Source organism: Ailuropoda melanoleuca, chromosome 16 (assembly GCF_002007445.2).
Source record: "Ailuropoda melanoleuca isolate Jingjing chromosome 16, ASM200744v2, whole genome shotgun sequence".
NCBI lineage: Eukaryota > Metazoa > Chordata > Mammalia > Carnivora > Ursidae > Ailuropoda > Ailuropoda melanoleuca.
The window spans coordinates 74197690-74218613 of record NC_048233.1 but is presented as its reverse complement, the minus strand read 5'-3'; the positions used below and the strand labels follow the sequence as shown (position 1 = coordinate 74218613).

The 20924-nt window shown below is 51.8% G+C and overlaps 1 protein-coding gene across 3 annotated transcripts in view; it reads right to left on the bottom strand.

The window, feature by feature from the left end:
- Positions 1-2334: 2334 nt before the first annotated feature.
- Positions 2335-20924, bottom strand: part of CRY2 (cryptochrome circadian regulator 2) — a 34102-nt gene continuing 15512 nt past the window's right edge. Inside the window, exons 6-12 of one of the 3 annotated variants that reach the window (XM_019802824.2) lie at positions 17309-17449; positions 15899-16210; positions 15502-15653; positions 15175-15377; positions 14754-14846; positions 13438-13593; positions 2335-4592 (exon numbers count right to left, since the gene is read on the bottom strand). In XM_019802824.2, the coding sequence (XP_019658383.2) occupies positions 13454-13593; positions 14754-14846; positions 15175-15377; positions 15502-15653; positions 15899-16210; positions 17309-17449 (1041 nt within the window). In that variant the 3' untranslated portion in view covers positions 2335-4592; positions 13438-13453. The other 2 variants (XM_034644987.1, XM_034644988.1) reach the window with 2 other exon arrangements.

Here is a 20924-nt window from a genome sequence, read left to right as displayed (position 1 = left end):
CCCCCTGGGCTCGGCCCAGCCCGGCTCTGAGTCCCACACTGACTCCGCTGCGCTCTTCCCCCTCCCGCAAGGCCCTCGTGCCATGCGGGTTCTGCCCCTCCGGTGGGCCTAGCGCCAGGGTATGAGGGAACTAATGGCGGGACCCTGGTCCCCAGGGTCCCAGTTGGTCCCCAGCAGCAGACAAAGAAGGCGGACAGGAGGGCCGTTGGAAGAAGGCAGAGAAAGGCGAGATGGTGTCGGGCGTGGGCTCCTAGAGCAAGCCAGGTGTGGACTCAGGTGGTGCGAAGTCACAGTCTGGCTTCCCAAGTGAATAGGTGGTGTGGCCTTGCATTAGTGGCTTCACAATCCTAAGTTTGGTTTTCTCATCTGTGAAATGGGGACAATAATGGTCCCTCTCATGGTTGTTGTGAGGATGAAAAGTGATAGAAATATGTTGTCACTGGAGGCAGGGAACACCCCACCTCCGGCTAGGATCCAGGTCTCACCCAGTTCTGTCCCCTTATCTTGAGGAGACCCTCTCATGGACTCTCCCTAGAGGGTCTTCTCACTAAAGATTGACTCAAGCCCCTCTTGACCCCAAACAGCTGTTAATGGTGAACTGAGCCCTTCCTCTTGGCTTCTCTCCTTCACACCACGACTTTCCCACATTTCTCTCACTTCTCACGTAGCACCTCAACTGCAGTTCCTGCAGAGCACCTCTCTTTTGCACCCACAGACACTCCATAGCTGGCTTCTCACATTCTAAGACTAGGAGCCAGCCCTTCCTCCTGCTGCCATAGTGGACTTCTTGGGATCCTTCTCATGGTTTTTCTGTTCCCTCCAGCACCTCTACCCCTGCCAATTCCAGGCCATGCTTCCCTTCTGGTCTCTCCCCTAAGAAGACTAAGCCTGTGAGTTCTTCCACAGAGCATAGACTGGGGACACTCAAACTTCTGGTCAAGGCTAGGGCCCCAGCTTTGGTGAGTCAAGAGTCTCTGACCAAACCTCACTGTTCTCTTTGGCCCCGTGAGAATTGCAGAGGCCCCGTCCTTACCTCTCTCTGAAGAAGGGTCAGAACAAACTGTCTTGTAGCTTGTGAGGTTCTATTTGGAAATCTGGACTGCTCCCTGGTCATGTCACCCCCTTTTCCTTCAATGTAGCACCCAGAAAGGAGTTGCAGGCACCTACCCTGCAGGAAACACCTCCCCACTTCCAGCCCTGAAAACATCCTACTACCTAGTGCCAAAGGTTCTTCTCCCTGCCTGTGGGCCCAGAGGAGTGGCCACTTTATCTTTCCTGCTATCTTGGCTTAGACTCCTTTCACTAGGACCAACAGTAACCACCTTCTGCTCAGATGCCTGGCTTTTGCTCCCAGGAAAGCGGTCTTGCCATAGCGGCTAGTAATTGTTGCTTAAGAGTATGTGCTTGCCTCAACTAGGAACACCCTCAGATCAGGAGTGTGTAAGACGACTCCATTTTCCAGAATCTTCTGCACAAGAACAAAGCTATTGTAGCTGCTGAGGCCAAGCCAAAGCCAGATTAGAGAGAAGCCAGGAGAAGGGAGAGAGGCAAGCACAGGTCCAGGTCTTGGTGGGCAGGAGCTTCAAAGCAGAGCGAAGGAGGAGTTGAATCCCCGGGGCCAAGTTCCTCCCTTTTCCCCCTTTCTCACTCTGTGCTGCGCAGTTTCTGTATTCCTGGGCCCTGTCTGAGCCCCTGCCCACAGGAAGTTGGGGTGTGGTGTGAGCTCACGAAACTCTTCCAGGGGTCCAAGGCTAAAAACCATCGTCAAAAAGCACACATACAGTGCAGAGAGAGGCCACTCTCCGGCCAGATGCCATGAGACAAAGCCAGCATCCAGGCCCTGGGCTTGGCTGTGGGCAGATCTCGACCACCTAGCTAGAGCCCTGCTTGGCGCGTGTTTCCCCTCCACACCACAGAGTACTGAAGCGGCTAAGTCGAGTTTATAAAGGGTGGCTTGAGGGCCTGGAGAGAACCCTGCCACTGACTGAGCCTTGGCCCTGGGGCTTGAGGTGGCCTGAAAGGCTGGGTCACTGCAGGACAGCACTCAGGAAGCTCATCTTGGGCCTGGAGTGCTCTGTACCATTTTGGCTGATGGACCCCCCAACTCTGGCCACGCTCTGGAGCGGCCTCCAGTCTGTGCTGCCTGCTTACCTAGGGGCCTCCCACTTCCTCCACCTCTGGCCATCCCTCTCCTCCCTGCCATGTCTGAGGCGGCTGTTGTGAGAAGCTCCTGGTTCCAGCAGAACCAAGGTGGTCTGGCATAAGGCTTCATTCAGGCTCAGCCTTACCTACTCCTCATTCCCAGACCTCCCACAAAATTGACGACAACACAGCTTTGCTCAGACAGGATCAGACATTTATGAAACAAGTGAATATTCACAAACTGTGGGAGAAACACACCTTCCCAGTAATAAAATCTCTGTATAAAGTGCATTTTGCCTGCGACCATCTCTTCCCCATGCCAGCCCTTGGATTAGGATTTGGGTCAATATTCTGTGGCAGCCCGGGGACACGTGGGTCAGAAGAGGGGAGGCATGAAGCCATCGTGGAACTCTGGGCCACTGGATGCCCCCTCCCCTCCCCTCCCAGGTCTGGGAGTGGACCGCTCTACTCCACTGGGAATGGGCCAGCTTGCCAGGGATGGAGAAGTAGGGGGAGGTGGTCTCACCAACTTGTACCTCAGGGAAAAGGGCCATCATCTAATAGGCAGGAAAAGGGAAACCCCCTCGTATTTGGCAGTGCTGCTGAACAAAACTGACTCTGGCCCCAAGTCCTCTGGCATTCTCAATTTCTCAAACTAGCCCTTCGAGGTTTGCTCTACTCCCCTTCTGGCAACAGCCCCCCATTCTCTTTCCTCCTGGCTGGGGCTAGGGGAACAGAGAAGACCCCAACTCAATGCTCTGAATAGACACCATCACCTGTGCCCTGCTTCCCCCACATTATTACGGGACATTTCTAGTGAGGGTGACATACATACAACTGTGGGGACTCTAAAGGCAGCTCTCTGGCTGAGAAAACCTGAGGACATCTCAGGAAGAAGCCTGTCAATGTGCTGGACAGCTGAGGGAACAGAGGCCTGACTCCAGGGTTCTGGTCCAAGGATAGAGGAGGACAATGAGGGACAGGGCAAGGGCCAAGGGAGTTAACAGCTATGAGGCTGGGAAAGGTCACAGGGGAGGTAGAGAGGAAAAGGCCCAGAGGCCAGCTTAATGTTACATGTGAGGACAAAAATCCAAAGAGGAATTAGCCTCTCAGTTACACACACACACTCTTTGTGGCTCAAGTGCAGGCCACGGGGTGGAAGGAAGACTTGCTCTAGCTGACCACACAGTCCTTTTCATTGTGTCCTTCTCCACACAGGCATTCAACAGTGGGAGGGTTGAGATGGGAGGCCAGGCCACTCCTGGAATGCAAGGCCTTGGCTTCTCTGGGTCAAACCTCCCACCTGCTGCTTCTGGAAGGGTTGGTGTGCTGGTTGAGATCTCTACTAGGACATTTCCCAACTGTCCCTGGCAGCTCCCGCCCGAGTCCACTTGCTGGGGTCCTTGGTATCCAGCCACTGGGAGAGCTGACAGAGCAGCTTGGACGCTGACCAGTCCCAGGCAGGCCCCAGAAGTCTACAGACCACAGGCTAGCACGGCTTTCCTGGCTGGGTGTCAGCTGACCTCAGTGGCAGCACGGTGATGTGGCCAGGGGGCCAGAGGGCTTTCTCCCACCAGGAACCTGGCTTCTTCCTGGCAGAGGCACTGAGTCGCCACAGTGAGCGCAGAGGCTGGCTCTCAGCTTGAAGAAGGAACAGTAAAAGCTCAGATTCGACAATAACCTTCGATATTCTGATAACCTTAGGTTTTCAGCCCCGGAAAGGGGGCTGCACTTTCTGGGCCAGCGTCTACAGTACTGTGTCTGTGGCACACTGGCCGGGTATCTGGGTGTACCTCCCTCCGAAGGTGGCAAGTCTGCAGATCTGTTTACAGCCTCACGCTCAGTCCCAGATGCCCGAGGAAGGCTCTGGAGGACACAGCGGCAGGAAATTTTAAAATAAGAAAGAAGCCAGACCAGGTGACTGTATCTGGACAGCATCTGTCCCCTCCAGCCTGCCCAGCCTCCGGCATCATAAAGCGGGAACTCAGCGGGGACCTGGCTGCTTCTAGAATCTCATGCTCTGGACAAAAGCCAGCAAAGTTGCCTTCCTGCTCCTCAGTCCGATGTGATGAAAGAGGGACGGAGGGCTCCGCGTGGGGGTGGGGTGCGGCAGATGCCAGAATCCCAGCTAGGGTCCTACGACTCTTCTCTTCAGACAAGGCAGCCGGCTCCCAGGGACAGGTTTGGCTGAAAGTCACTGCCATGACCTCTGGCCCGGTGTCTGGAGGCTGAGGTGTCCTCCAGCCCAAGCAGTGTTCAGAATCACAAGAGCGTAAACAGACGCATGCACACGCGAACAGGCACACCACTGCTTCCTCCGCACACACGTACACACATGCACATAGGCTTGCTCCGTCTCCACCGGTGGTCAGCGGCTCTGCGGGCCGCGCTCTGCTCCCGCGGTGGCTGCTCGGGCTCCCGGCTTCGCTCACGGAGCTGCAGTGCTGCGGCTGAAAGAGAAAAACAAGCGCACAAAGGAGCGTTCAGGAGGCTGCTCGTTGCCCAGGGACACAAACTCCTCTGGCTGCTTCTCCGGGGACACTCAACTGGGAACTAGGAAGAGCCCAGCGTGAGCTGCACTGGCCACAGTACCTGGGGTGCCCCCGGGAGGCTGTGACACAGGACAAGTTCTCCCTGCAGACCCTCTGAGCCCCCTCGGCGCCAGGGCTCAGGGCAGGAGAGAAGGAGAGGAGAGGCCGTATGGACTCACTTGAGGCCCTAGGTGATCCTTGCTCTCGTAGGACAAGGGCGGTTTTCCAAATCAAGGCACAACGGCTGCTGCCAGAGACACTCAGAAAACAAACGGGAGAAGAGAAGCCAGCTGGGACCAGTAATTTGAAGATGAAGGCAGTGACTGAGTTTAGAATCAGCAGGTGAGCAAATTTCCACATACAGATAAAAGAACCCTGGCACTGTGTGAGAAAACTGGGGGAGGGGGGTCACAGGGACACAAGGAGTCGTTTTAAATATTTATAACATCCTGAATTTGGAGCGCGGGGAAGAAATGGCCTCATGCCTGACAAGAGTGGACAGCATAAGCCAGTCATAATGCTGAGTTGCCTGTTTAAATAGGTCTAGTGTACCGGAGAGTGTACAGACATGCGGGGTTCCGTTAAAGGTTTGTGTGAGTTTAAACAATGGTGAGGCAGATGATAAAGAGGCTCACTGCACCTAGCGGCGGCCAGACACTATACAGTTGTTGTTGCTTTTAAAGATTTTATTTATTTGACTGAGAGAGAGAGCGTACAAGCAGGAGGAGCAGCAGGGAGGAGAGGGAGAAGCAGGCTCCCCATCGAGCAGGGAGCCGGATGCCCGGCCCGATCCCAGGACCCTGGGATCATGACCTGAGCTGAAGGCAGATGCTTAACGGACTGAGCCACCCAGGCGCCCCTATACAGTCGTATTATGGCTGAAGTGTGTCCTCCCCCAAATTCATACGTGAAAGGCCTAACCCCCAGTGCCACATAACGTGACTGTATTTGGAGAAAGGGTCTTTAATGAAGTAATTAAATTAAAGTGAGGTGATTAGGGTAGGCCCCAATCCCACATGACTGGTGACCTTACAAGAAGAGGAGATTAGCACACAGGCACACACAGAAAGAAGGCAGCCAGCACCTTGCTCTCAGATGTCAAGCCCTCAGAACTGCAAGAGAATAAATTTGTGCTGTTGAAGTCCCCCAGTCTGTGGCACCTTATTATGGCTGCCCTTGCAAACTAATACAGTTTGTGATCCTGTTAATCCTGAAGATATGGCCTTCAGTTTTACAGATGAGAAAACTGTAAAGAGGACAAGTGGCCCAGGATGACAGCACCAAAAGTCGCCGAGCCGAGCCAGAAAACCCCGGGCTGGCACCAACACCCATGTTCTTACCATGAAGCAACCTCTCTATCCTAGCATTGCTCCTCAAGACTTACAGGGGATGTAAGAGGAAACCCAACATGGTGGCATGAAGGCCAGTACACATTCGAGCAACATACACGGAAGTTCAGAATTTTGCAGAAGAGGGAAAATGCTCTGAAGGGTCAAAGACACTGGAGCCAGAGAGTCAAAATCAGTCCTCTGACACATTCAACCCTTTGAAGACAAATGTGAAATCTGAAGAAGATTTTATCTGGATGATGACGAGTTATCTAGAAGCTACAGAGAATAAAGAAACAAATGTAAGGGTGGGTACCTGAATGGGTTAGTACTGAGTGCCTCATTCTTTAAAATATGTATTATTGTCAATAAATTTTTCCTTTAAGCTTGTACCATAATAACCTAGCCATGTTTTTCCTATAAATAAATGTATCAGTTTCTAAAGCATGGATATGTTTATTGAGACGTGCTGTGATATATATTTTACACGCAGGTCTCGCTCTGGCCCATTAAGCCAGAGATGATTTTGCTTCTGAAACTGCAAATTTCAGGACTGGAGGGCGTACCAGAGCAGGTCCTCTTCCTGATTCCTCTGTTTATCGTGTTTTCTCCACCTTTCAGGATGGGGGAAGATGAAGAGTGCATAAAGATTCCTTAGAACACGGGCTCTTACTCTGGGGTTCTTGGACTCTTTAGTGGTCCAAGGATAGGCTTAAGGGGTAATCCATGAGGCCCTTGAAGATCGGTGCACATCTTCCTGTGTGTGTGAATAGCTACCACTTTCTGGGGAGGGCTCCATCCTTTATCAGACTCTCCAAAGCACGAGTAATCCCAGCAGGGTTTGCGAACCAGTGCCTATGTATGGTTGGAAAAAATATATTACTAAATTGATTTTACTTATTTCTCAATGTAGTTATCAGAAATTTAAAATTATACTTGTGGCATGGATGGTAGATCTGACAGGACTGAGTTTGAGGCAATGAAGTCTTTGTAACTAGGGAAAGACAAAGCCTCCTCTTTTCCAGATTCTTTTTTTTTTTTTTTAAAGATTTTATTTATTTATTCGACAGAGATAGAGACAGCCAGTGAGAGAGGGAACAAGCAGGGGGAGTGGGAGAGGAAGAAGCAGGCTCACAGCAGAGGAGCCTGATGTGGGGGCTCGATCCCATAACGCCAGGATCACGCCCTGAGCCGAAGGCAGATGCTTAACCGCTGTGCCACCCAGGCGCCCCTCTTTTCCAGATTCTCTGATCAAATACCCGGCAGCCTAACTGTGCAGGCAAATTGTTTAATTTTAGCCAGTGATCTTCATAGCTTCTGGCAAACTTGTCTCTGAGTGCGTCTGATAGTTGCTTATAGAAGAGCTAGCGAGGCTTCGCCACAGAAGGTGAGTGGCTCAGAGGATACTGGGTATGTGGTAACGGACTAAGGATTTCCAGACTCCCTCTCCATCTAGATCCTACAACGGAAGAGACACGCACCTATTTCATCGGGCAATGGCTCCACCACTCCATGGTGGCTGTCCAGGGTCGTTGAGGCCTTCATGCAAGAGCGGACAAGAGCCCTGCCTTCACTCCTGAGATCATGTGAATAATGGATCCATGTACTTGCTAACAGCATTGGCTTGCTTTTGGTTAAAAATGCCCTTTTCAGGGACAGGCTTAATTCAAATGCTTAGACGGTCTTTTTACCAAAAAGCATCAAAATCCTCTCTCTCACTCTCTTTTTTTGGCTGCTCACCTTCATTATGTTTCCTTGGGGGATGGCCCAAGACTTCCGAGGTCACTGTATGTATAAAAAACACTATTTTTGAATCAGGTGACTTTGTGAGCATCTTTAATCAAATTTATAAGATTATTTTCTAATATGCTTTGTCAACTTTCTTGGTGATTCTTTTACACCTCACAGTGAAAATGACCCATCGTACAATCTGTCGATGGCATTCACTGAATTCCAATCAGGCTTATGATGCATCTCATGTACTTTAAAGTACCATAATCAAGAGGCTATGTTCCTTAACGTGCATTTCCCTTTTCCATTTGGCATACACTGGTAACGAGTGGGCATTCCAGGCTACTACGAGAGCTGAAGATGTACCCTGTTCCCTCCACATTTAACATCTGAGCAATGCATTTGTCAGCTCCTCAATTATTCGGCATCATAATTCAACATTTTCCAAAGGAAAACAACAAATGCCTAAACTGAGACTATAAGCAGTCAGGTGGCTATAAGGCTAACACCTCAGACCCATGTTGACTTGGGCATAATTGTGCTATGGGGCAGGTTCGGGAAGGGAGCTGGCAGTGTGTGGCCACAGATAAGCCCCCATGACCCAAGTCCCTCTATGACCAGTTCAAAACCACAAACACAGAACCAAGATTTGGAAGAACCAGCGTGTTCTTGTCCACAAAGTTAGTCAAAGGCCTAGTCAACTAGTTCCTCAAGCTGCTCTATCAGCAGATAACTAGATAGTTCCTGCGTTCTTGTTCTCAAGCCAGAGCATAAGTCTGCAGAAAAAATGGGGCTGGGGAAATCAAATGAGGCCCTGAGGGAAAGTGATGACAGCAGCACTAAGAGAAAGGGAAGAACAGCTTGGGGGAGGCATCAAGGGAAAAATAAACTCATAAAACATGCGCTGAAAAATCAATCTCTCAATTATCTGACTCTTTCAACCTGTCATTAAATACGAGAACCACAGAAGCAGCTGCTGGAACACAAAGTGAGTTAATACTGCTTCCCTCAGCGCACCCAGCGTTAGGATTACCCCCCGGGTACCTGCATACTGGATGCTAACAAGAAAGCCCAGTGTGTGAGGCCCCCGTGCCCCTGATCCTAGCCCGCAGGGGCATGTGGACGATTCGCCCCGTGCCCCTGATCCTAGCCCACAGGGGCGTGTGGACGAAGCGCATGCAGGGCCTTGCGACGGCAGAGGATATTGCAACAAGCTCAAGGTTGGCGGAAACTTTGTCTCAGTGCCCAGGAGCTTGAAAGGGGCAGAAGGCTTGCTACCAGCTCCCAAGTTAGGTACGGGGAAATACAGAGGTGCAGCTGGGCCCGGATGGGCCAGGATGGGGTACAAAGCTGGGCTCTCAGCTCCATCTCATTCCTCATGTCAATGACACCCTTTCCCTTCCTGCATCATACAAATCCCACAGCAACAGGGAGGGGACGTCAGTCAGCCAACAGCTGCTGGGGGGGGGCAGGGGCAAGTGCAAAGGGACACCTCCACACATCCCAACTTCTCATTTCCAGGGTGAGACGTGGAAAGGGGAGGCAACTCGGCATGGAAAGGGCTCCCAGGCAGTGAGTGGCAGGACAGCAGCGCGCTCGCTGGTCTGAGCGGAAAGCCCAAACACCGCACTGTGTCCCCTTCCCCTATGCAGCGTCTGAGACCGCCCACCGCCTTCCACACACGCTGTTTCAGGTAAGGAGGGATACACAACGGAATGAAGTGCCAAAATGACAAGGAGATTCCAGGGGTCAGGTTTTCCACAGTGAACCTCCAGGGCTAATGCAGCCTCGGTGGACTACGGGCAGGGGAGGGGAGGGGAGGGGAGGGGTGGTCCTCGGCCAGGAACCTTATGTATTCAATGGGGCTTCTCTCAACAGATCACTGTGTACCAGCCGATGGGCAAATGGATCACGTGAGCTGGCTCCCCACGGTAAAATGTTTGGACAAATAAGAAAAATCTCTACACAATTGGCGGCTGATGGAATCCTGGGCAGTCAGCAGCTCTGGGGATTATGGGGAAGCCTCTGAAATGGTAGCTATTTGGGGGCTGGCTTATTTTTCAGTTTAGTGAACACTGTACAGTAAAACCAGATGCAGACAGACATCGGCGTGGGTTTTAGGTAAGCATGAACCCTACTGATATCAGGGCGTGTTTTACACGGTAAACCATTGTCTGTCCTGTGAACTGCCACGGGTCTGAGGCATTAGAAATAACAGAACCACAAAACGATAGAGCTCAGAGCTAAACAGGGCCTCAAAAGGTTCAGGATGAAGACTTCAGGCTGGTAAAGATTGATGAGTCACACTTCACAGATACAGTGTCTCAGAAAGGCTAAGTGTCCTGCTCCAAGGCACACAACTAAAACTGACCGAGAGAAGAGGGGAGAAAGGGCAAGTCTGCTTCTCAGAACACCGTGTCAGCTTAGGCCATGTGGCCATAGCTGTGTGGCCCACTTAGCCCAGAGGGCTGCCTTTGACTAACATAACGATAATACAATCCAAGATGCCCTGAGAAGTGCGTGCAGGATGGAAATGTGACTTCTTCTCCATGGTGCGTTTTACTTGTTCGAAGGCTTTGCGTGTATGGTTGACATTTTCTTCCCCTGCCGTGTATGCTCGATGGGCCGGGCAGGTGACAAGATGATATTATCACTACTTTACTGATGGGGACGTGGAACGCCCTGAGGGCCAGGCACTACCAGCAGCGTACAGAGAAACACAAGTTTACTCTCCTCGCAGGGTTTCCAAAGAACACGTGCCTTCTTCTCTAGTCTGTCTCGTCCTCTGGCTTCCTGGCTCCCACTTCAGAGCAAGTAGCCATGATGAAGGGCAAGGCAAACCTTGAGATCAGTCCTTAAGATCCCAATAGGCCGAAGAATAATTTCCCGGAGGGCAAGGCCAGAGACAGGCTGACCTCCCCACCCTTGTAATGTTTTCACTTGGGGTCATGGCTATCGCCTCTCAGCTGGCTCCCCCACTGCCACGTTTCCTCTGCAGGCCCCAGCCCAGTGCTTCCAAAAATGTCAGGTGGATCATTTCACTCTCCTGTTCCAAAACGTTCCTTAGCATCCAGAGTACACCAAAGATTCACCTGCCTGACATTTATGACCCTTCATGATCCAACCCAACGGTAGTCTTATGTTCTTCTAAAATAATAATGATAACAGTATCTGTAATAATTATACTGGATACTTATGAACTTATGAGCCAGGCATTGGGCTAATTGCCCTGCATATCACCTAGACACTGTCAGTGGTCTACCAGTATCCACACTTCCTCGCTACCAAAACCTAGATTTTGTTCGGTGGTGGCTCACGGGCCTGACATAGACAATGAATCATGATTGGTCTAAGTCAGTGATTTTCAAAGTATCGTCCAGAACAGCAGCAGCACCAGCGGCTGGGAACTTTTTAGAAATGCAAACTCTTAGGCCCCACCCCAGACCTACTGAATCAGAAGCTCTGGGAGTGGGCCCAGCAATCTGCGGTTTAACAAACCATCTAGGGGATTCTACGACTTACTCAATTTGGAAAACCAATGGTCTAAACCAATTCTGACAATCCGGATCCCCACTTCCCACGTTGGGGGTGGCTTTGTGACTTAGTCTGGGCTCATGAGACCAATGTGAAAAGCTGGGGGAGGGGTATTCTGGGCAAGCTTTTATTTTCTTGGTAAAAAGGAGGAAAGACATCTCCTGATAACCTTCTTAATATAAAATTGCAACCCTCACTGTGCCCCTTTATTTTCTATCTTCTTACCAACTTGAATTCTTCTTCATACCACTTCGAGCCTCTTGACTCTGTCTATTGTCTTTCTCCTCCACCAAGACACACCCAAGAGGGAAGGCCTTTGTCAGTCATGTTCAGCATGTCCCAATAGCCCAATGAGCACAAGAGTGACTAGCAAACTGTGCTCAAAAACTTGGTGTGTGTTTACTGATGAATGAGTGCAGCTGTCTCTGCTACTCCTCTTCTTTCTTGCTTTGAATGAGGAATTGATGGCTGAGGCTGTGGCAGTCATCTTGAGACCAAGAAGCAAGAGAATCGCAGAAAAACTGGCTCAGACATTGCTGAGCCACCAAGCGATGCCCAACTCAGGGCCTCTTATTAGGGAAAAAATAAATAAATCCCTATTTGCTTGAGCCACAGCAGTCAGCTCTCCTGCTCCTGACAGCCCCACGCATTCCTACCTGACAGATAGAGTTAATAATTCAACCTTTCAACAACCGAATTCAGAGGTAAGGAAATGAAGTCTCATGGCGGTTAAGTAATTTGTACAAGATCATGTAATCCTGAAGCTATTGTTCTTATATGAAATGCCCTCCTTGTGGCCTAAATCCAACTCACCTTTCAGCCCCAAGTGTAAACGTCTGTGTCGCATTCCCTGATCACCCCAACCCACCAATAGCCGGCTTGTGCGAAGTGTGTACAGTCTAGATCATCAGTCTAGGAATTACAAGTTATCTGTCTTCTTTTCTAAGTAGACTGTTGAATGCTTGTGGGTGGGCATCATAACACATCTTATATGCTTATGTTTCCCTTCTTCCCACACCTGCTGGCAACAATTTCAATCTGAACTGGATGCCATTAGCTTACTGAGCAACCTTGACCCAGACATTTAAGCTCTCTATTCTTTGATCTTCTCACCTGGAAGTCATACTATCAGCCTGGCAAGCTCCAGATTTGTAAGACAGAATGAACTTTGCTTAGTATCACAGAGCTAAGAGATAACCTAGTAGTATCTAAGTAGTATCCCAGGCTGCCGGTGCTTCTAGAACAAGCCCGTACAAATCTACCAGCAACGTCTATGACAAAGAGCCTAGTAGGGTAAAGGGCACAAGCATCAAACCCTCGCTGTCTCACCCAGCACTCAAGCACAGACACTCAAACCAGATGGCCCCACCTGGCCCTGCAATGGAAGGGTTGGGAAAAAAGAATCGATTAGCTCCATAGGAAAAAAAAAAAATCACTCTGCAGTCTAATGATGCAGACATGGCACATGAAGAGCACCTGAGATGACGACTCCCAGAGAAGAGTCATTTATGTTCCCCAAGAAAGGCATGAAAGTCCCTTCCTGCTCTGTGGAAGGAGCCAGTTTTTATTTTTGTTTTTTTAATGACATTCACAGGGCTTCGAAGAAAGCTGAGTGCTGACAGGGAAGGGCAGAGCCAAGGCCACGAGGAAGGTGCGAATGGAGGAGGGAAGTGGCCTTAAGGGGCGCAGATGATGGGCGGCCAGACGCTACAGGGCCTCAGCGGGGGCTGAGCCTACCGCCTGCGCACAGCCCTCGGCCTTTCTTCGGAAGGTGAGTGCTGCCCTCCGCTGGCCTGCCTGTGGGACACAGCCTGTCCCTGAGGGCAGGCAGCGGGTCCTGGAGCCTCCTCGGACCCTGCCATGGGGCCGTTTCTCCCACAGCTTCACCTTCTGGCTCTGCTTCCTTTTTGAAGGATTTGACTCACTTTGATAAGTAGCAAGAGCCAAAAAAAAAATGTTTTTCCTTAGTTGGTTAAGAAAAAGGCTTTACTTTTAAATTTTAGAAGAAAACTTAAAAGGTATAGAAGTCAGAATGGTAGAAATTTAAGGTTGAAATCCTAAAAAAAATCCTGCAATCTCCACCAGGTTTTAATCTAGTTTGCTGGGTTTTAACCCTCAGATCCAAACCCAGCCCCTCCTCTCCCGCCTTCCTTCCCAAGGGTGACTCTAACCTGCTGTCATTCACTCTCAGACATCCCTGCTCGGCGGCTCTGGGGCGGGCAATTCTGCCACCCTGGCCCGTTTGCTGAGTTCTTCACCCGGTGGCTCCTCGGCTGCTTCCAACTTGCGTTTGGGGGATGCTGGGCCACTGGGTAGTGGTCTTGGGCCTGCAGGGAAGCAGGTCGAAGTGTCACACAGACTGTGCGTCAAGCCAAGATGATCTGAAACTGGGCAGCTCTTTAAGGGGCAGGGAGCCTGCATCGAAGCCATGCCAACATGTTGCTCCTCCCACCTGCCCCTCAGCCTTCCTTTCAGCAGTGACCTTGCCCGGAAATATCTAAGGAGAGCATGACCAGGGCCTGCTGGCAGCATGGCCAGCTTTTGGGCCCCAAACCCCAGGGGTTCCAGAGGCTCATTTGGCGTGCCTGTGGAAGTGGACCTTGCTCTGAAGGCCAGGCATTCCCTCCGTGACCTGGACCAGCTCCTGAAACAGCGCCCTTACCTGTGGAGCCAGCTGGCTGGGCAAACCAGAAAGGTCCCCGGAGCTCTTGCTCGTCTCGTCTTACTGATATTTATCCCAGGCTGAGGCGGGGAGGTTGAGAATTCAGCCCCACTACCGGGCTGTGCCACCACCTCCTGCCTGGACAACCACGGCTGCCTCCTTTCTAGCCTCCCTGTCCTCGCTCCTGCCCACGCTGTTGCCTCCACATAGCAGGCGGAGTGAGCTTTTGAAAACTTAGATCAGATCCCCATTCCTCCACCCTGCTGCCCACCCGAAGTGCCTTCTTGCACTGATGACACATTCCCCCTCCTCCTCATGGGCGCAGAGTCTGGGGATGCTACTCCGGCCACAGCTCGTCCTCCTCTCATTCTAGCTCCTCCCTCAAGACATGCCAGATACACTGGCTTCCCTTTCTCTGTTCCTTGCATGAGCTAAGCTCATTCTGTCTCTGGTCTTTTCTTGCTATTCCCTTTGCCTGGAATGCTCTTCTCCCAGTTCTCGGAAAGCCAGGTTCTGCTTGTGACTTGGGTCCCTGCTTAGACAGGCATTTCCTGACTACTCCAATCTAAAGTACCTGAAGGAATCCCTCTTCCCCAGCCCCTCTCATATCAGATCATTCAATTTTATTTTCCCCAAAAGCACTTGTTATCTGAAATGACCTTGCACAGTTCCTTTACCATGTGTCTCTCCCAAGTGGAATATAAGCTCTATATTATGGGGCATAGACTCATTCCAGCCTTTGTCCTCAGCCCTCAATGACTCAAGTGGCAGTTCTGCAGTGTCCTTTGGATGGACACAGGCCATAGGAGGCCAGCTGCTACTCACCTGCACTGCTCATGCTCCCAGTTTGGCTCGAGCTGGGCTCTGCCACCGGGTTGCTGAGGTCTTCCACACAGGAAGGGACAGACGCCAGCAGACCTAGGAGATAGGCAGGGGAGCAATCAGAACATCATCTCACAGGACTGCAGAGGGCCACAGGGCAGCTGAAGACAAGATGGGGTGGTAGGGGAGAGGGGGTGCTGGGCCATAACACTGAGTTCCACCTCTTCCCACTGGCCACAATTAAGGGAGCCCTGATCCAGCCCAGCCTGCAGTGCCCTGTGCCCTGGGAAGTCAAGTCAACTTAACAGCTTAGAAGAGAGCACTTGGTCTCCTTTTCCAATATCTGGAAATCCCCGCTGAGCCTGCAGGGACACCCTTCCCTTCAGTGAGCTAGGGGATGGGGGTGGGAGTAGTGGCTCCTTACAGAGTCCCCGGTAGCGGGAGAGCTGCTGGTAAATCTGCTTCATTCGCTCAATGTTGAGCCGGCTGGTCTCAGCATGGTTGACTATGGGCCGGGGGTAGTCCACACCAATGATGCACTTGGCTGCCTTCTGAATGGACTCGGGGGCATTCCAGGGCTCATAGATGTATCGAGAGGGAAATCCTTTCAATATGGGCAGGTATCGCCTGAAACACACACATTGGACAACCGGTCAGCACACTGCACCTCTCCTTCAAAGGGTCAAGGGTATCTTATTTTAGGAGCTAGTCCCAGCAGCCAGGAGCCAGAGAGCCTGGACCGCATCCTTACCTGATGTAGTCTCCACTGGGGTCGGTGCGGCGGCCGAAGCCCACAGGGCAGTAGCAGTGAAAGAACTGCTGGAAGAATGCACTGCAGGACAGCCACATCCAGCTGCCCGCATTCACGCTAAAATCAGCATCCAGGAGCAGCTCATCAAATACCTACATGGGGACAGGGTAGGACAGTCAGCCTCGATGGGGACCTACTGCCTGGGTTCTCCCCAAGTTACCACACGCCCCATGGAGAAGAGAGAGCCAGAACCCTTCTGCTGATGGCAAGCCAAGAAGGATCTGGAGGGGATCCCCTGAATCCAGGGATCCCACCCCATGCCCCAGCTCAGAAGAGGGCTACCCTTGCTGGGCCTGACAAGAAGGTACGGACCAGCTTCCTCAGAGACAGCACTCACCCGGACCCCGCTCTCCCAGCTGACCCAGAGGTCCCCGCGGGTGAGGAAGCAGGCCACGGCGTGCCGGGCCAGATGGTGGATCCAGCCCTCCTGTCTCAGCTGGGTCATGATGGCGTCAATCCAAGGGAAGCCTGTCTTGCCCTCGGCCCACTTGGCCAGGGCCTCGGGGTTGCGGTCCCAGGGGATCTGGATGCAGATGGGGTTCCCTTCCATGCGGTCAAACCTGGGGTTGTTGGTGGCTGCCGTGTAGAAGAACTCTCGCCACAGGAGTTGCCCAAACAGGGAGAGGGGGGGCGTGCTGTTCCGCTTCACCTAGGGTGGGGGTGGCACACGGATATAACACTTGCCCAGCTCTCAGCACCACGTCACTCCGATCTCTCCCACAAAGCAATCTGGAGCTGTTATGAATGTGGTGGCTCCAAACCCCCTAGACACGTGAAGGGACTATGCCCTAGCAGTGGCCCAGTGTGCCCGCAGACTGAAACCCCAGGCCCTGGCTGTGTGCACCGGGAACCAAACTCCCCAGGCCTGGCCCATGATCCTTGGCCTCAAGGGTCTCTGCTTGGCTCCACTTTCTACAGTCAAAGGGAGTTTTCCCATCAGCATGCATAAAAAATACTCAGTTTAGATTCTGGTTAAATAAGTGATTACAACAGCCTGGATCTGGGGCCTTGAGGGAATTAAAAGATCAGACCAGGCCTCCAAGCAAATAATGACTTTCCTGAAATCACAAGATTCCAAACTGGCAAAGCCACCCCATGCCACAAAATCCTGCTATCGGCAAGGACAGGGAAACAGCGTGAAACGACACAGACGTAAGAATGACCTGCTGAATGTGGTTAGTTGGGTATGTCGCCCTCTTTCCTTCTGGGGGCAGGCGTCCTACCATAGGGTTATCTGCCTTGGGTCCATACAGCACAGCCCTGCATTCAGCCCGGGTCATTTCCTCATTACCGGCAGGCAGCAGCTGCTCCTGAACTCCCCCCACCCCCCGTTAAATGCTCTGCACCGGCCCCACAGAGGGCTGCTGTGCTCCCTGGCGTGGGACTGGTTCCAGCCTTGCCCTCCCCGAGTCCCAGCACGAGTGCTTGCCCCCGTACACCTGCTGCCAGTGGATCTGCCACCTCGAGGGTCACACCCTGAGGTCAGCTTTTCTGCCCGTCCTGCTCTACTTGCTAACCTGGAGTTTATTTAGATCAGCAGTTTGGGTGGTGCTGGCTCCTGGATGTGGACTCTTCCCTACCTTCTCTGGACTGTTCACAAACGTAAGCAACTCCAGAATCCACAACCCGGTCCCCACCACCAGGGTCAGAGGGGAGGGCCTCTGTGCAGGGTGTCTGACTGGCCCAGAAGGCCTGGTCCGCTCGGCCGCGACGGGGGCAGGGTGTGCTGCCCTTGGCGCCCCCTCACCTTCTTATACAGGTCCCACAGGCGGTAGTAGAACAGGCGGCACGAGAGGCAGCCGAAGCGCAGGTAGGGGCTGAGGCCCGTGGGGCTGGCCAGCAGGGAGTTGGCGTTCATTCGGGGTCTCTCGTAGTTGGCAACCCAGGCCTGCGGCGGGAAGAGAAGGCGAAGAAAGGAGAGGCCTGGACGTTGCAGAGAACAACCCCGAGGCACAGGCGTAGCGCTGTACCTCACGGCTCACTGTTACGTGGCTTCTCCCGTGGGGTCTGAACAACCCTCTGGGGCAGCACTAATTAGTACCACCTTTGAAAATGGACGACGAAGTTCAAAGCGTTATGTGGCTCTTCTGGGGTTACAGAGTTGCCAAGAGACAGGGCTGGGGGGACGTAGCTTCTAACTCCAGATTCCTTCTACAGCTGATAACTTTTTCTTCCTCAACTCCTCGCACCCTCTTTCTCTTCGTGATGCTCTCTCACAAACTTTACACCCTCTGCAGACCTCCTCCTCCACGCTTCCCCACCGCCCTCAGCAGACGACTTCGCTTCCTTACTGTAAGGAGATGGAAGCCTTCGGCTGAAAAACTCCTCAACTCTCAGCCACCAAATCTACACACTCACCTGTGTCTACGCCCCCCCTTCTCCTCCCCACTGCCTCTCCGGTGACTCTGCTCAAGACCAAGGCCTCCCCTGGCTCTGGAGCCCTCCCCTCTTCCTTCCCCTGCACCTTCCATCTCTCCCTCTCCAGTTTCCACTCCAAGAACATTGGGAAAATCATCTCGTTTCTTTGAAAACGAAAGGAAAAAAATAATAAAGGACCTCTAGGAAGTCTGTGACCTCTATCGGGTCTGCTTTCTTCTCTCCACAGCCCATGTCCCACAGCCACCTGTGCTTCTCGGCACACCCCAGCATGGCTTCTGCCTTCACTGCTCCCCGCAGGCTGGCTCCCCCCAGAGTCCTGGTGATCTCCATGCCACTGAGTCCTGCAGGCACTTGCCTGGCATATTTTCCGACCTCTCAGCACACCGCATCCTGCTCCGGTCTCCACACCCTCTGTTCCCTTGGCCTCTGGACTCCACACGCTCCTGGCTGCCTCCCACGTGGCTGGCTGCCTCCCCTCCCAACCCCTTTAATGTTGGCGTCTCAGGGTTCTGTGCTAGGCCCCTACTCAACCGTGCTCCCGGGGAAGCAAGTCCAGTCCCACGGCTCCAACACTACCTCTCTGCCGATGATCGACACATTGGCGGCTCCAGCTCAGACTGCTTAGGTACTGCTCAGCTCGACTCCCAAATCACTCCATCCAACTCCCTGCCAGGACCTCAAAGTGTAGTCCCGGCCCCTCAAAGTGTAACAGCTCTTTCCTTCAGACCACCCTTCCATGGGCATTCCTATCTCAGAAAGCGCACAGTCATCCACCTGGGTGCCCACGCCAGAGGCCTGGTCGTCGCCTTTGACTTCCTCGTCGCCAAGTCCTGTCAATTCTACTATTCAAGTACTCCTCAAATCTGAACTTTTCTTCCCATCCCTCTTGCCACCAACCTGGTTCAGGCCAAGATGTAGACTAGACAACTGTAACAGCCTCCCAACTGACCTCCCTGCCTCTCTTCTCACCTCCCTCTAATTCCATCGCCACACTGGGAGCAGAGCAATGGCTTAAGAACACCGTCCTACAGGAACAAACATGCACTGGGCTTCCTGTTGCTCTTAGGATAGAGGCCCAATCTTAAACACGGCTTACAAGCACCCCACTGTCTGGGTGAGCCTGTTTTTCTAGCTTCATCTCTTGTCACTCTCTTGTAAGCACCATGCTCTTGAGGGCCTTTGCACACACAGCTCCCCTGGCCTGGACTGTTGTCCTGCTTTTCACTCACCTTCCCTTTGGTTAACTCTGACTCTTTCTTCAAATCTCAACCTAACAGTCACCTCCTGTGCCGGTAACCCCTCAGGTATTGGGTTAAGTGCCTCTGACAGACACTGGGTATATTTGTCTGCTCACGCCCTTACCCATCTCCCTCTGAAAGCCTTTTAAAGTGAAATACAGATACAGAAGTAACACGGATGTGTGGCTTAACGAATTATTCTAAGGCAAACACTCACGCAACCATCACCAAAGTTCAAGAACCAGAACTATGCTGGCCACCCCAGAAACCCATCCCAGTCACGGTCCCTTCCCGGCACACTCACCCAACTTTTATAATAATCACTTCTTTACATTTAAAAATGTTGACCTTTTTCTATTTTTGCAAAGCATATTTGGGAGAGAAGGCTTTATCTTTTCAGTTATTCCTTGCATTTTGTTATTCCTTGCATTTTTTAGAGGGGGGAGGAGCAGAGGGAGAGGGAGAATCTTAAGCAGGCTCCACGCCCAGCAAGGAGCCTGGCTTGGGGCTCAATCTCAAGACTCCAAGATCATGACCTGAGCCGAAAGCAAGAGTCGGACGCTTAACCGACTGAGCCACCCAGATGCCCCTATTCCTTGCATTTTTAAGTGGGTTTTTTTCAACCACATGTGCATCCCTAGGCACTACAGTTCAGCCCAGGCCATTTATGGGAGTTTGATGTGTTATTTAAGTTTCTTTTAGTATATGTATTTCCGGTCATTCATTTCTTTCCCTTGCAGTTTTTTAAGGAAGAATCCAGGTCATTTGACTTGAACTGATTCTCACAGTCTGCATTTTGCTGACTGCACACTCATGGTATACTGCCTGCAAATTGGCAGCTGGTACACAGATGGGACTGGACTCAGGTTTGATTTCTTTGGCAAGACTGTGGGGGGACATAATGCCTGCCTAGCTCTCCTTATGGGGTTAGCAGTCATTAATGGACAATGCGTCATCACTGAAGGCTGCAAAATGCTGGTACTCTATCATTCCGTTTTCTTTTAAAAATGGGGATACTTTCAAAAAGAGATGCCTGCCCTCATTTACTATTTTGGGTAACCCAGTAGTAAAGATCATATGGCTTGTCTCCCCTTTTTGACGACAGCACCTAATTTTCTTGTGGTGATCCAGCCTTCCCTAATCTCACTCCAAGTGGGTGCAGTGGAGCTAAATTCACTTCTGACTCTGGGAGTAGGCTCAGGATGCAAGTCTGGCCAGGGAGAGCACCCCTTCCTCGGCCAAGATGACTGAGTCAGGAACTGTCGTGTGACCCAAACCAGGCCAATGAAAACACTCCTCGGGACTTTTCTTGGAGCTTTTGGAGAAGAGGCACACCACTTCCTCTGGTGTGATAAGCAGACTGGAAATAAGCTGCTGGTGACCACCTTGCCACTGTTTAAGGAAAGCCTACCCGAGAATGAACTATAGAGAGAGGAAAGCAGAGCTCAGAGATGGAGAAGGTATTTCCGGTAGCATTATTTGGACACCTGGGTCCGGCTGTGCCTAAAAGCTACACCTTAGATTCTTAGTTACATGAGTTCAAAAACACCTTTTTCAGAAGCCAGCTTGCAAATATGAACTGATTTAATAAAACTCTCTTGCTCTTCGCTCTTCTAACCCTTCGAACCGCTCCTTTCCTGACCCACAGTACACTGTAATTCCTTGTTTCATGTCTATCATCTGCAATACGCTACTATTCTGAAGACAGGCTCCATGCTTGGAGTCTCACATTCACTGGGCAGTCTT